Genomic DNA, 15,225 nt, shown 5'->3' with positions numbered 1-15,225 from the left:
AATTGCGGAGGTTTAAAATCCCATTCCCCTGAACATATTTCTCATCTGTTGGTTTAAGGGGCCAGATTGATCGTTCGTTCTTGGCTCTAAACAGTAGCAGCAAAGTGAGAGGAGCATCAACTTTTTTGGGTCTTTTATTTTTTTTATTAAACAACATATAAGTAGTAATCATGTTTTGGCTCTGGAGGAACTCAATGGGTACTGTGACATTTTTATCACAAAAATCAAGAAGAGAATTGAAAAAAACAGTCTTCTCAAAGAAATTCTGTCCCAGGTTCATTGCTATGTTATCTGTAGAGCCATCATTAATGTGCAGTATAGCCTGACTTTAAATGATTGAATGAAATGATCATTTAAATTTTAAGATGTGACTGTTTAAGAAATGAGGAAGGCACAGGCGGATCACGAGACGACGGGCTTCTGGGCCTTGATGTCTAATAGCCTCTGTCCTCCGGTGGGACTTCTGGGGCTCTGTTATTGACATGAAAGACTGCGCCCTTTGAATTTGCCACAGAAAAATGCAAAGTTAACAGCAGATTCACAGAGGCTCTGGCTTAGGGCCCCCTCCCTCTGGGCCGTGTGGTAATCCACTTATGGGAAGACATGATCCTCTGACAATCTGAGGGTGATCAGGAGATGCTACCACACCTCCTGGTGACAGTGATGCCGGACAAATGCATTTTGTTTATGAATAATGAGCGGGTCGCACGTAAATGTACAGTATTTTCTTTGAAAGCAGTCTGAAATGAACACAAATCGTTGTTCTCAGTCGTGGGCTCTAGCGCCCCCTCGTGGTACATGTGAGGTAATGGCACATTTAGATGAGAGCGGGGCCTCTGTGCGCCTTAGTGGACCAGGAGCTCCAGAATTTATAGGAGTTTATGACAGTAGATCACAGAAGGTCGCTTATATGGCCTCTCCTGCATGTGGGGGGGGTGGACGGGGGAGGGGGAGGGGGGTGTCTGTGCCAAAAGTCCGAATCCCCCCCCACCCCTCTCTTGTGTGTGTGTGTGTGACGTCACGGATCCCAGGTGTGGCCCTGTGGAGCAGGTAGGGTGCTGTGGTGGCGCACGGGCTGCAGACGTCTGCTGTCCGTGCAGAGAGTCCGCAGGAGCTGAGAGGAGGAGGAGAGGAACACTGCTGGTTTGTTCAGGATGGGAAAGGAAGGAAGCTTGTTGCAGGAAAAAGCGATGAGAGGGCTATAATTATCTCCTAGAGCTTTTGGTTTTTTTTGTGGGTTGTGCTTCCTCTGGTCTCACAGGGACGGGCGGCTTGAAGAAGGGACTCCGCCGGGCTGTGTGAAAACATGGAGGAAGGCTGCTGAAGGCGCTGCGGACTTCCTCACCTGTCACCTGTCCGCTCTCACGGCCAGCTGCTTCAGTTAGTTTGGTCGGATCAGTGTTTGTGCGCGTTGGAGCGCGCGGAGCCATCCGGACTCTTCCTGGTGGAGCTGTAGGTGAGTGGGCCACGGGGGGTGGGGGGTGGATTACTAAACCACAGGGAGACTAACAGTGGGACCGTCTAGTCTACAGTGACGGGGAGCAGGAACTAGATCTGATTTGGAGTAGAAACTGTGTGGATTCAGTAACACAAAATCAGAGTATTTACATCAGCAACGCCCAGTAAACAGGAAACACTGATTAACAGGCCACTGGAACAAAGTCAGTGTGTGAGGCTGCAGCTCTGTGCTCCAACTGTGGTCCCCAGTCAGGGAAACATCATGGGAAGAATGAAACTCCACACTAAAGGGGTCACAATGACATATTTACTGTGCTTTAGTTTAAAACCTGTGCTGTTTGTACTGTCATTTGTTGTTACGTGAGATCTTCCTTAAGATGTGTGTTTCGTTCCATCTGAAATTCAAACAGCAGATGTCGCTGAGCCACAAGCAGCACAAACTGAACATTTTAGGAGTCGTTTGTCGGATAAAAGGAGAAGAAAATTGTACATTTCTTCTTTCCCACTTTTAATACTTTAAAAGTTAAACATAACTCCTTTAGACCTTTTTTCGATTTCATAGATGAGATTCAGGACAAAGTTCTTCACCCCAAGAGTGAGTTACATTATTGCAGTACTACATGACATCTCGAGCAGACCATTGAAGCACTCCTGGACTCTGGGGTCTGACAGATGCAGACAATCATGCATGTTGTAGAAGTACAGGTACAGATGTGTAACTGAGTTTAATTTATGTCACCAGAGTAAAGGATTTGTCAATCGACAGAAGATTAAACCAGCAGCAGTTTTTGAACAATAAAGTCTTTGACATTTTAAAGATTCCAGTCATTTGCTGTTTCCATCACGTCAAATATGAACATGTGGGTCTTTTCTTTGTCATGCGTGATGAGACTGTTGGTCGGACTAAACAAGATGTCACCTTGGGCTGTGGGAGTTATGGCTGGCATGTCTGGCAAGATAAAATGATTAATCAATAATGAAACTAAACTGTGACTAGTCTGTGTCTACAATTTATGGTGATTAGCGTCTCTTTCCTAAAACCTGCATTACATCACTAGAGAAGTGTGTTAGAATAGGACTGGGTGACATAGATAAAATCCAGTATAAGTTATTTCAAACAAATATATATATAGTTAGCAGCTTCTTAGGGACACCTGGCTAAAACTGACAGCCCAATACAGCAGCCCTGTAATAAGTCCTGCCATCATGAAGGTTATGATGTTCGGTCAGTTTTAGAGAGATGCAGATTCAGCTTAATGGTTAGTTTGGAGGCTGTAATTTGTGGTTCTGTTGGATTGTGTCATACTGAGAGGGAGGTTCGCACCCTCGTTACACAGGATGGACAAAATAGTAGAAATACCTCTTTGAATGACGCATTTGTAAATGGATATGTTTGTTTTTGGCTTTTGCAGCAAATTGAATACCAGGAAAACCAAAGAATTTCACCACATTGATGCAAAAATCCTAAAAATCCAATGATGCCCAAACATGAAAATTAAATTGAATGTGTGCGATTAAACGTGTATTAAAGTGATTGATGGGAGATACATGTATATCCCTGTTAACATCATTTCGCCCACCCGTAAGTAAGAGTATACAATCTGCTGTGCAGGACTGGGGCGGTGATGGGGGACTTCGACCTCGAGCAGAGCGAGCCGTTCCCCGTGGACCGAGATGGGAGACCGTTCCAGAGCGGAGCAGAGCAGCCTGACGGGGACAGACGGGTGGGATGCTGTGAGAGGTTCCAGCGGTCTGTCTCCAAATGGATGCTTCCAGAAGATTTACGCAGCAAGTACCTGGAACGGGCCAACTGCTGCCCGCCCCCCATCTTCATCATCCTCATCAGTATTGCAGAGGTAGCTCTGCCCTGAATGTTGCGTGACACACATACTGTACGAGTACGATCAGTATGGATCCTGTGGTCTAATTCTACATGCAGCCTACATTTGGCCTCCGCGGCCACGGTGTTCATTACTGTATAGATTAGCTGTAATTGTATTTAGTAGAGCAGACACTGAGGTGACGTTATAGAGGCCTGGGTGGGTTATATTTACATCCTGACACTTATTTGACTGTTTTGAAGCCACTATTTGAAAGTGTGTGTGTTTTCACAATGACGAAGCTCTAAACTGTGAAGCTTTCTTTCCGTCTGTCTCGTTTGGCATCTGCGCCGCCGCCTCTGAATGTCCTGATTCATCAAGTGCAGTCCTCAGCAGCAGGCAGTGGGCGTGGGGTCAGTGAAAACAGTAGCCTTCATGAGCGGCAGCCTCAGGTTAGACCTGACCAGTACCAGTAGATCCTTACAGGTGGGACTCAGAGATGCTTTTTGCTGAATGTGCAAACAGGAAACCGACGTGTTTTTTGACTTTTAGATTCAGGTTAATGAACACATCTTGTGGAATGTCGAGGATCGGGGGGGGGGGATGCTGTGTCCACATTTTCCCCACAACTATGTCTTAAAGGGAGCTATTTCGAATGTGTTTAGGATTGCCCTTTAAACAAACAGCAGGGGGTTTGGCTTTAGGTAAGAAGCCGTATGACTCGTGAGCGGTCGCGCCAGAAGAGATGGTCAGTTCACTCTGTGTATAGGTTGATAAACGCACTTCAGTTGGCCACGAACCCCCCTACGCAATACCAAACAAAATGCACACAAAGAAACATCTTGACGGTAAATTGCAAAATAATTCCTGTACTGGGAATTAGTATGGGAGCAAGGAGCAAAGTGGAAGGAAAAAAAAAGTTAAAATCACCAACAGCCGGTATGACTGGGCTATGCTCTGAAACTGTCTCTGTATGCTCAGAGAGCGGTTACTATATTGTGAAAAGTCTAACCACATCTTCTCTAATGTACAATGTAATGCACAACATCTGTGATCCAAGCCTCATGGGATGGAGGGCAGGATATCAGTCATCTAACCAACTGGGTCTAGAAGAATAGCTGTATCCGCTATTGACACTGTTTAAAAATACTGGACCGATAGATATGAGAGAGATGAGCAGGACCAAGCGTAAAACTTGCTGCTGTTAAAGTCATTTTGCTTGTTGGCCCCGTGCGAATCGGTTGAAGCTTTGCTCCCTTTCTTATCGTTGAGTGTTTTGCATGCTGCCTGTTCATACCTGGGGATGAACAGCTCACTCTATGCAGCTCACCGAAGTCCAATGTTTCTGCATTTTCAATGTGTGTGAATGCTTCCCTGTTTGGGGAGGCGGGCGCTTTATTTACCCAGAGAGGATCGCCTGAGCCGCAGCGTTCTTTCTCAGCGTGCCTTTGCTTTATATTCCTACAGATACAAACATTCAGGCATCTGAGCTGCAGCGTCCGAGCCCGCTGGGGTCGCTTAAATATACTTCAACATCTGCACTTCTCTTTTCATTCTTCCCATCGTTATTTTCTCAGCTGTTTGGGATTTAGCGTCCACCCCCTGCCTGCTGCTGCTAACCTAAAGGCCATTTACACAGCGTTTTGTGGAAGAAAGTAAAATTATTTGTCGTTTTTTAATCTCCTTCTTTTGTGTGCCTTGTCTGTTCCTCATCAGCTGGCAGTGTTTATCTACTACGCTGTGTGGAAGCCTCAGAAGCACTGGGTGACCCTGGATGAAAGCATCTGGAGGAGCCCCCTTACATACAAGCCTGAGTGCAGGGAGGAAGCATGGCGCTTTATCTCCTACATGTTTGTCCACGCTGGGTAAGGCCTTTAACATACCTTAACCACGCAATGAAGGCTTGAGTCAGTGCGGGGAGTGGATTCCCACTTTCCCCCACAGCACGGTATCGTGGCCCTGCAGTAGAGATCAGTTTGGTCGAGCTCATGATAATGTGTATTTTTTGATGCCGTCAAAAGTGTCGATTCAGCCGTTCTGTGGTTATTTTTGAGACTGCAGGTTGTGGCCGCTGCACCTCCCTGTTCGTTACAGTCTTCCTGTGTTTGGTCTGTGTCGTCATGATGTTGACACTTCCCTCCTTTTTTTTTTTATTTAACTGACGCACTACAATCACAGTTACGAAACGATTCAAACACAGCAGAGAGCTGTTAGCTTTAAAAGAGATTTGCCTGTTTAATAGAGGTACATAAAGGCCCAGACAGTCATTGTCTGAAAAGCTGGCGCATCTGTCAAAACACTGCAAAGTCATGGTGACGTGGCAAGCAAAACAGTCTTAAAAACCATGAGTACATAAATGAAAGGAAAACCAAAAATCCTGACTACGCAGACGCACGTAGGAAAACCAGACTAGCGAAGGGGGAACAATGGCCACAGTCACTCTGCAGCTCCAACTGAAAGATAACCAACAGGATGTTTGTGTAAAGGCCGGAGATATATTTGTCTTACTGTAAATGAATCCCTCGAAGAGACCAAAACCAACAATAACTTGATTACTTACATGAGCTATTTTGGATGCTAACAGTAATTGTCAGTTGCAGCTCCTCGTTAGTTAAAGTTTGTTTCTGCAGTTGAATAGCCTCCAGCTGGAGTGTGCAGTGCGTGTTAACAGAACATAATCATTAATACTGGATTATAGTTATAGTTGTCTTTCTTGGTGCAGATGACCCTTTACCCTTTAAAACTTCCTACATAACTTTTAATGAAATTCACTGCAGGGCTCTAGGCGTGCATTCGTATGACATTTCACCACCATGGCCGGTATAATCCGTGTATCCCCCCCCCCCCCCCCCCCCCCCCCCCTTTGCCTCCTCAGTGTGCAGCACATCGTGGGAAACCTGTTGATGCAGCTGCTGCTGGGAATCCCGCTGGAGCTGGTCCACAAAGGGTTCGAAGTGGGGATGGTTTACCTGGCAGGCGTGCTGGCAGGTGACAATCACCCGTTTTTCACTCCATCGTTACAAAAGCAGCTGTCACAATCCTAAACTAGCCGAGTGTTCGCGGCATCTAACGTCAACACGTGTTTGTGGTCGACCGAGTCCAGACTGATTTCCAAACTGAAAATGTCTGTTTCATCTCAGGTTCTTTGTCCAGCTCCATCTTTGATCCTCTGAGTGCTTTGGTGGGAGCTTCTGGGGGTGTTTATGCCCTGATAGGAGGCTATTTTATGAACGCAGTGGTGGTGAGTTTACACACAAGTCAATAGGATGAGTTAGTATGAACATCAAGCGTCGTTGTTAACGCTTTAGAAGGGTTTTATGCACGTTGTAAGTTAAAGTATTAATATTGTTCTTTACTGCTGGTGACTGTTTCATTTACAGAATTTCCGAGAGATGATTCCTCTCCTCGGTGTGTTTCGCATCCTCGCCATAGTGATATTTGGTATGCTCTGTTTGCTGTTTTTATTCTGTCTTTGTTATTTTTCTAACTTCTGCGATCGTACTATAACAGTGTTATAAATGTAAATACTGTTTTCTTCCTCCAGTCGGCACAGACTTTGGATTTGCTTTCTACAGACGATTTGTGAATGACGAGGCTGGTTTGAAGGTACGGTGGTGCTTCCCCCGTGCAGCAGAGTAAAAACGGACAAGGGGTCTTGCTAAAGCTTTTCAGAGGGATCCAGCTAATCCAGCTAACCTCTCCCAGGCTGACGCTGTTTGGTGATGGATTTAATTTGTTTGTGGCTACAGAAGAGATCAGTTGCTCCTGCTGGGGCTTGAATATTCATGGGGATGTATAGCAACCTGTCTGTACAGGCAAAGACTGATCACGCTGTCCACACAACCCGCTTCTTTTTTAAATCAATAATCCACCTTGAGCAGTGGTGGCCCAGTTCTGAAGAATAAACCAACTGAAAGCCTAAAGTGTCTTCTTCCAGTTTGACGACACTGGTCTGTCTTTCCACCTGATTACTAGACTTCAGACTCTGAAAGCCTGATTCCTCATTCCCTTCCCCCACCTCGCCCCCTCCTCCTAATTTGTTTTTTGCTGTTAAACCAGTCCTGCCAGTTTCTTTGGGTGTTCACCACGTCTCAGTGAGGTCGGGTGACATTACTCCAGAGTCTATGCTCAATTTAAACTAATTAGGCCTACAGGGCTAATTCTGAAACCTGACCTCATCTTCTCTGCTCCTAGGTGTCCTTCGTGGCTCATTTTGGAGGAATCGTGGCCGGGATGACCATCGGCTACGTCTTCTTCAGCGCCTACAACAAGAAGCTCCTCAAAGACCCACGTTTCTGGCTCTGCATAGTGGGCTATGTGGTGTTTGTGCTCTTTGCCGTGCTCTTCAACATCTTCCTGTCCCCAGCACCGTAGGAGCAGCAGGCTGCACTGAAAGCCTTGATGTCTCCCTCAGGAAGCTGTTTATATGTGCAAAGTTGCTTTTCAGGGACTTCGCGAATGTCATGCACAAGGTTTTTCTGTTGTTTTCATGTCAGATTTTCCTCTCTTGAGTGCTGAGTTTGTGAGATAAAGTGGAAGGGAGCCTCCTGCTGCTGATAAGTAGCATTGCAGAAGGCATTTCTTGCCTTTAGAAAAGCAATAATTTAGAACTGAATTAAATGGTTTATATTGTGAGTAACTGATATTTTTCTTATTCCACACAGGATTTTTTTGTCTGTGTTTGAGATTTTTGTGTTTATGACTAGATATTTTTAAACATTCCATGATTATCAGGAAATTAATGAACACACTGGTCCTACTCCATATTTTCTTAAATAGGAAACAATACCCAGACTGTTTTTTATGCGGATTTTATGCTTTTTTTTAATGCAAATATCGCTTATTTTCTGTTGAATCATTGTGGAGTCTTATGGACTCAGTATTTATGAAATGTGCCTCAAACGTGGTGAAATACCCCACCACAATAAACACAGAATTTGTTAATTCTTTCAGTCATATCTTGTTGAAACTAATTCATTTTTCTGTCATGCTTTTTGTATCTTTTTAACTTTGGCAAAAACAAAACTTTAGCTTCAAGATGTTATAATTCAGTAAGTAGTTCATTTTCTGTTCCATGAGTGTGAATGAAAACTCTGTGATAATCACTGTTTTACATCCGGTCTAAGAGAGTTTGGATTGAAATTCAGAAACAGATCTTATTTCATGTGCTTCATTTATTTAAGATAAATGGGAAACTACAACCAAACAGACCTCTTGCACTTTGTTTTTCCACAGCTCAATATTGAAAGTATTTTTAATAAAATTTTATGTTCTTTAATCAAAATGATTTTTTTGTCAAATTGAATCTGGAACAGGAGAAGAGTATTGATTTTTTATTTTTTATTTTGATGAATATACAGACAATAGTACCGACTACATTTCTGATGGTTGTTCATTTCATTGTCAGTTAGCAGATAACCTGCTGTTTAATGCTGCAGGGACTCACTTATGTGTATTTGATTGTACCCATATGGCAGCCATTTTACACATGTGGAAAGTTCCATAGCTTCCAAACTCACCGCATCAATATTCAATTATCCTGAACTTGTTTGCCTTGACCCGGAAACATTGGGAAATGTTTTGTTGCCTTATGTAGTTCACCAGTCGAAAAATCCCATGTCATCAGACAATATTGCAGAAACATGGACATTTGCAAGAATTTGCTATTTATATCTTAAAATGAAATATTAGCTGGTGTTTTTGTCTTGAATTTTATTGATGAAAATGTGTAGTTTAATATTCAAGAGTAAGTGAGGACCTTGCTTTAAGATACTGAAAATAACTAGTTTATTTTTAACAGTTTGGTTTGGTTCTTAGGTGACAAAGGTCCTAAAGACAACAGATACAGGATCATCAGCTGATACGCATCTTGCACCTCATAAAAGTCTTTAGACCGTAAATACTTTTAAAGACTTTTACTTTTGCCAGTATGAAAGATATTCTAAAAAACTTCTTCAGTGATATTTTTTAAAGACATATAATCAATAATGTGTCTGATATTGTTTTGCCGCAAAAAATGTTCAATAAACTACCTGCAAATTGTTAAAAGCACAATTACTTGTTCTTCCTCATTGAAAAATGTTTAATCTATAAATGAGCTCGTGTTTGGTTTGAAACATTTAAGTTTAATCAAAAGTCCTTTGAAAGTGCACTGGAGGATCTTCAGTAAGTTTCATATTGGACCTCAATTGGCTTCAAAACTAGTTGTGATGTCACAAAATAATGCTAATAGGTACACACACCTTGAAGTCAGATTTCAGGTGAGCACAAAGAAACTTTCACTCCATGATCCAAGTATCAAACTCATACTAATCAAATAATTATTGAGCGCGCTGAAGGTCAAACATCATAAAAAGGGACAATGAGCAAAACATTCTAAGTGATAGTGGAGGGGTGCTTTAAAGGTGTTAATCCAGAGCCCTAAAATGCCAAAACAGTTTTTGTATAAACATTGTATATATTGTACAATGGGGCAAAAAAGTATTTAGTCAGCCACCAATTGTGCAAGTTCTCCCACTTAAAAAGATGAGAGAGGCCTGTAATTTTCATCATAGGTACACTTCAACTATGAGAGACAGAATGGGGGGAAAGAATCCAGGAAATCACATTGTAGGATTTTTAATGAATTAATTGGTAAATTCCTCGGTAAAATAAGTATTTGGTCACCTACAAACAAGCAAGATTTCTGGCTCTCACAGACCTGTAACTTCTTCTTTAAGAGGCTCCTCTGTCCTCCACTCGTTACCTGTATTAATGGCACCTGTTTGAACTCGTTATCAGTATAAAAGACACCTGTCCACAACCTCAAACAGTCACACTCCAAACTCCACTATGGCCAAGACCAAAGAGCTGTCAAAGGACACCAGAAACAAAATTGTAGACCTGCACCAGGCTGGGAAGACTGAATCTGCAATAGGTAAGCAGCTTGGTGTGAAGAAATCAACTGTGGGAGCAATTATTAGAAAATGGAAGACATACAAGACCACTGATAATCTCCCTCCATCTGGGGCTCCACGCAAGATCTCACCCCGTGGGGTCAAAATGATCACAAGAACGGTGAGCAAAACTCCCAGAACCACACGGGGGGACCTAGCGAATGACCTGCAGAGAGCTGGGACCAAAGTAACAAAGGCTAACACACTACGCCGCCAGGGACTCAAGTCCTGCAGTGCCAGACGTGTCCCCCTGCTTAAGCCAGTACATGTCCAGGCCCGTCTGAAGTTTGATAGAGAGCATTTGGATGATCCAGAAGAGGATTGGGAGAATGTCATATGGTCAGATGAAACCAAAATAGAACTTTTTGGTTAAAAACTCAACTTGTCGTGTTTGGAGGAGAAAGAATGCTGAGTTGCATCAAAAGAACACCATACTTACTGTGAAGCATGGGGGTGGAAACATCATGCTTTGGGGCTGTTTTTCTGCAAAAGGACCAGGACGACTGATCCGTGTAAAGGAAAGAATGAATGGGGCCATGTATCGTGAGATTTTGAGTGAAAACCTCCTTCCATCAGCAAGGGCATTGAAGATGAAACGTGGCTGGGTCTTTCAGCATGACAATGATCCCAAACACACCGCCCGGGCAACGAAGGAGTGGCTTCGTAAGAAGCATTTCAAGGTCCTGGAGTGGCCTAGCCAGTCTCCAGATCTCAACCCCATAGAAAATCTTTGGAGGGAGTTGAAAGTCCGTGTTGCCCAGCGACAGCCCCAAAACATTGCTCTAGAGGAGATCTGCATGGACGAATGGGCCAAAATACCAGCAACAGTGTGTGAAAACCTTGTGAAGACTTACAGAAAACGTTTGACCTCTGTCATTGCCAACAAAGGGTATATAACAAAGTATTGAGATGAACTTTTGTTATTGACCAAATACTTATTTTCCACAATAATTTGCAAATAAATTCTTTAAAAATCAGACAATGTGATTTTCTGGATTTTTTTTTTTTTTTTTTTTTTTTTCTCATTCTGTCTCTCATAGTTGAAGTGTACCTATGATGAAAATTACAGGCCTCTCATCTTTTTAAGTGGGAGAACTTGCACAATTGGTGGCTGACTAAATACTTTTTTGCCCCACTGTATATACATGTCCAGTATGTTTAAATCTCTGCAATTCATCTTCTCTCAAAACAAAAGAACGGTTTCAGATTTTTTTTTTTTATGGTTTAGAAACGAGTTGTGCTGAATAAGCCAGAGGACGCCCTCAGGCTGAAGTACAAGGGAACATTGATTACTATGATTTGGAACCAAAAAAAAGGGGAAACTGGGATTGACAAAGGGATTTTCTCAATATGTCACCCAGTGTCACCCTCTGCTCCCCTAATGTGTTTGTACCAGACTGGTTTGAATCAATCCAGCTCTGCTGGGCTGAATGACAGATTTCAGGTCAGAGGGGAAGGGTTCAGTTTAGGATCAAAAGGACGGATGGGTGGAAAAAAAACCTTGCACTGAGCTGGTTGTTGGATCTTGTCAACACATAAATTTGGTGAGTTCGGGGTTGCAGTTTGCTGTTTCCTGTTGATAACAAATATCCCCACTCTTGTAGACAGTTTATCTTGCTCTGGAAGGCTAAAAAACAACATAACACTTTATAATACGAGTGTGAAGCTGTAATATCATAACTGACCTCAGGTAGCAAGAACATTTATCACACAGGGGCAGTTAAAGGTATTTAGCATTTGGATGTTGCAGTTGGCAAGCACACTAATCCACTGTGATAGATTTCTTGTAAATGGATAAAATAATGTGTCAAGTGCATGAGAACTTAATTACATCCAGAGAGGAGCAGCGGAGTATGAAATCGGACATGATGGCTCATTGACTATTTCACCATAGTAGAAAACTATTGATCGCATAAGGCCTGTGTGGATAACCAGCATTGATAATGTGGGAATTCTGGCTGCAGCTGGCTTCTCTTTGTTTGTACATATGGACTAATAGACGTGAACAATTGAGTGCTAGTGAATCTCAAGTGTGTAGTCTGGACTTGCAAAGCATCTATTTAGCAACAGCGTGGTTATTTACATCCACACATGATGCGCACACCCAAAACGAACCACAAAGGATGAGTTCAGTGGGTTACCATCTCTGCTGTTGAATGCATGTAGTATTTTTGTTTGGAAAGGTAAAAAAAAGAGTCAATAATGATGATATATCCAAACAAACACAAGCAAAAGCCTGGCCTGCAAAGACCAAAGTCAATATCTGTGTTACAAGCCTGTGAGGTCATGATCTGATCTAAATGCATTGCTGAAGCTGCTGGTATTGACTTTCTCTGGTCAGATTAGTGTTGGCAAACTTCCCTCAACAGCTCAGTTGTTCCCACTTTGTGTCTGGCAACACTGGAGCGGAGGCGGGTCACTGAAGTTTAGGTGATGTGCAGGGACTCATGTGGAGGGCACTAACGATTTTTAAAAACTTTTTGGTGACCACGTCAGGGCTGCATGACCCGAGGAGATTTAAGTCACCACCGGCAGTCTGTCCATGCTGCTGCAAGGTAAATGGAGACAGCACAGAGCTCTGCCCTGGTTTATATGACAACACAGCTGAAGGGAATGGTTTTATTAAGACAAAACTGGATAGCTGACCAGCCAGGGGAACATATCACTGGATGTACAACTACTCTCTGTCTGCTTTTAATATATCTTTTTGCAAATATGTGACACTGTGCATTTTTACTTCGTGGGCTTTCTATTATTTAATGTTTACTTTCTCCCATTGAGAGGTACTTCCATTTTTTTTTTATTGTTACTGGGAAATGTTAATTACTATTTTCACTAACTTTTTCCTAGGGCTTTTGGTGTTTCACTGCTCATTTTGTTCTTTTACTCCGTGCCAATTTAATCTGAAAAGCTTCTTAAATTGTCCATTTGCTTTCGCTGACTGTTCAATCTTTATAGTTACGGATTTTTGACTGTTTCAGCAGGTTTTCTTCCATAATCATCATCCATGTCTTTCTATCACTGACTTTCTACTAGTCAAAATGGCAGAGTGAAGATGGGGGACTGGAACTTCCTTGGGGGGATTTTGGAGGAGGTGCATATCCATTCCACCATGGTAGGCAAGATCTGGCTCACCATCCTGTTCATCTTCCGCATGCTGGTCCTCGGGGTGGCAGCTGAGGATGTGTGGAACGACGAGCAGGCCGACTTCATATGCAACACTGAGCAGCCTGGGTGCAGAAATGTGTGCTACGACCTGGCTTTCCCCATCTCCCTCATTCGCTACTGGGTGCTGCAGGTCATCTTTGTGTCCTCTCCCTCGCTGGTTTACATGGGCCACGCTCTCTACAGGCTGCGGGCGCTGGAGAAGGCACGGCAGAAGAAGAAGGCTCTGCTGCGGAGGGAGCTGGAGTTGGTCGATGTGGAGTTGGCAGAAGCCCGCAAGAGGATTGAGCGGGAAATGAAGCAGCTCGATCAGGGGAAGCTGAACAAAGCTCCTCTGAGGGGCTCTCTGCTGCGCACCTACGTGGCTCACGTCGTCACTCGCTCCGTTGTTGAAGTGGCCTTCATGACAGGCCAGTACGTCCTTTATGGCTTTCACCTCTACCCTCTCTTCAAGTGTGAGCGGGACCCTTGTCCCAATGCCGTAGACTGTTATGTTTCCAGACCAACAGAGAAAAGTGTCTTCATGGTGTTCATGCAATGCATTGCTGCAATTTCCCTCTTCCTAAACATCTTGGAGATCATGCATCTGGGTTACAAGAAAATTAAAAAGGGCATCTTGGACTTCTACCCTCACTTGAGAGATGAGAGGGATGAACTTGATGATTACTATGCCAACAGGTGTAAAAAAGAATCTGTTGTGCAAATGTGCACAGCCAGAAAGCAAACAGTTGCTTCTGCACCCAGTGACTGCAACCTCTTGGCGGAGAGGGTGCAGGGCACAAATATGTACCCAAACCTTATCAAACCTTCAGCTTTTCTACCTCTTCAGGGTGAGCTGGCCACTCAGCAGGATTTGGATGATTTCAGATGTTCAGCTCAAAACACCCTGAATTGTAACAGCACCTCTAATACCAATGAGCACTGCTCTCCGTGCTGCGACTCTCTCATTAATCCAAAGCAGGAGGCCGAGGACTTCTTGCATCTTGTCCCACACAGTAAGGAGGACGACAGCAGTGAAAGAGGGAGTGTGGACTCTCCAAAATGTCCACAAAAGGCAGTTCACACTTACTCTTTCCCCACGCTGCCAATTGGCGCATCAAAGAGGCCGTGGAAGGCTCACGGCTCTTCCAAATGCTCCACAGTGTTGGAGGGTAAAAGCTCTGACACAGATTCATATGGGGGAGCAAAAGCCAGTAACGGACCTCCCTCCGCTCGATCACAGTCAAAAATAGACGCCAAACATCAAAGCCGGCCCTCCACCCCAGAGTCACTGGATGACTCCAGCTCAGGATCCACGCACAACTGCAAAACATCGATGGCAAGTAATACAAGCAGCAGACGAGCGACAGACCTGCAAATCTAAATTTCAGATACAGCTGGTGCCCTTAGTTGCATTATGTGCACACAGAAATCCATACTACAGGCGCCAATCTACATTCTGTGGGTTTGTTCTAAACCCTTTCACAGTTCAGTCTAATTAAAGTGGCATGCTTTAAAAATCCATCACAGTTCAACCAATGCAACTCACATCTATAATGGCTTCTGGTGGCATATTACATTAAAAAAAAAAAGGACTTTGTATTATATGTTTTATACTGTTTTTAAACTGTTTATGGAACAGGCCTTTGTTTTCTGCTGTGACTGACTGCATGCATTGCTGCCAAATTAGTGTGAACCATAGTTAACAGTTGAGTTGACAGCTGAATCACACATCTTGATGGTCTAATACAAGATAAAGTAGGCCAGCATCGTACCAAATACGGATGAGCTCTCACCAGTGGTGTTTTCCATTTTAAAAGTGCTTTTGGCACACAAAATCAGTGTAAAAGTTTCAAATATCATTTCAC

At 43.5% G+C, this 15,225-nt stretch overlaps 2 protein-coding genes across 2 annotated transcripts; both read left to right on the top strand.

The window, feature by feature from the left end:
* Nucleotides 1-1,045: 1,045 nt before the first annotated feature.
* Nucleotides 1,046-8,169, top strand: rhbdl2 (rhomboid, veinlet-like 2 (Drosophila)). Its single transcript, XM_070835586.1, has 8 exons — nucleotides 1,046-1,456; nucleotides 3,071-3,314; nucleotides 4,995-5,143; nucleotides 6,154-6,266; nucleotides 6,419-6,519; nucleotides 6,659-6,719; nucleotides 6,823-6,884; nucleotides 7,473-8,169. The coding sequence occupies exons 2-8, from the start codon at nucleotides 3,084-3,086 to the stop codon at nucleotides 7,650-7,652; spliced, it is 897 nt and encodes a 298-aa protein (XP_070691687.1). The 5' UTR covers nucleotides 1,046-1,456; nucleotides 3,071-3,083; the 3' UTR covers nucleotides 7,653-8,169.
* A 4,546-nt stretch (nucleotides 8,170-12,715) lies between these two features.
* Nucleotides 12,716-14,741, top strand: gja9a (gap junction protein alpha 9a). The gene is made up of 2 exons (XM_070834597.1): nucleotides 12,716-12,768; nucleotides 13,250-14,741. The coding sequence occupies exons 1-2, from the start codon at nucleotides 12,716-12,718 to the stop codon at nucleotides 14,739-14,741; spliced, it is 1,545 nt and encodes a 514-aa protein (XP_070690698.1).
* The last annotated feature ends 484 nt before the right edge of the window (nucleotides 14,742-15,225 follow it).

Source organism: Pempheris klunzingeri, chromosome 8 (assembly GCF_042242105.1).
Source record: "Pempheris klunzingeri isolate RE-2024b chromosome 8, fPemKlu1.hap1, whole genome shotgun sequence".
NCBI classification, from domain to species: Eukaryota; Metazoa; Chordata; class Actinopteri; order Acropomatiformes; family Pempheridae; genus Pempheris; species Pempheris klunzingeri.
Note: the sequence above shows the minus strand (reverse complement) of the source record. Positions and strands in the feature narration are given on the sequence as shown.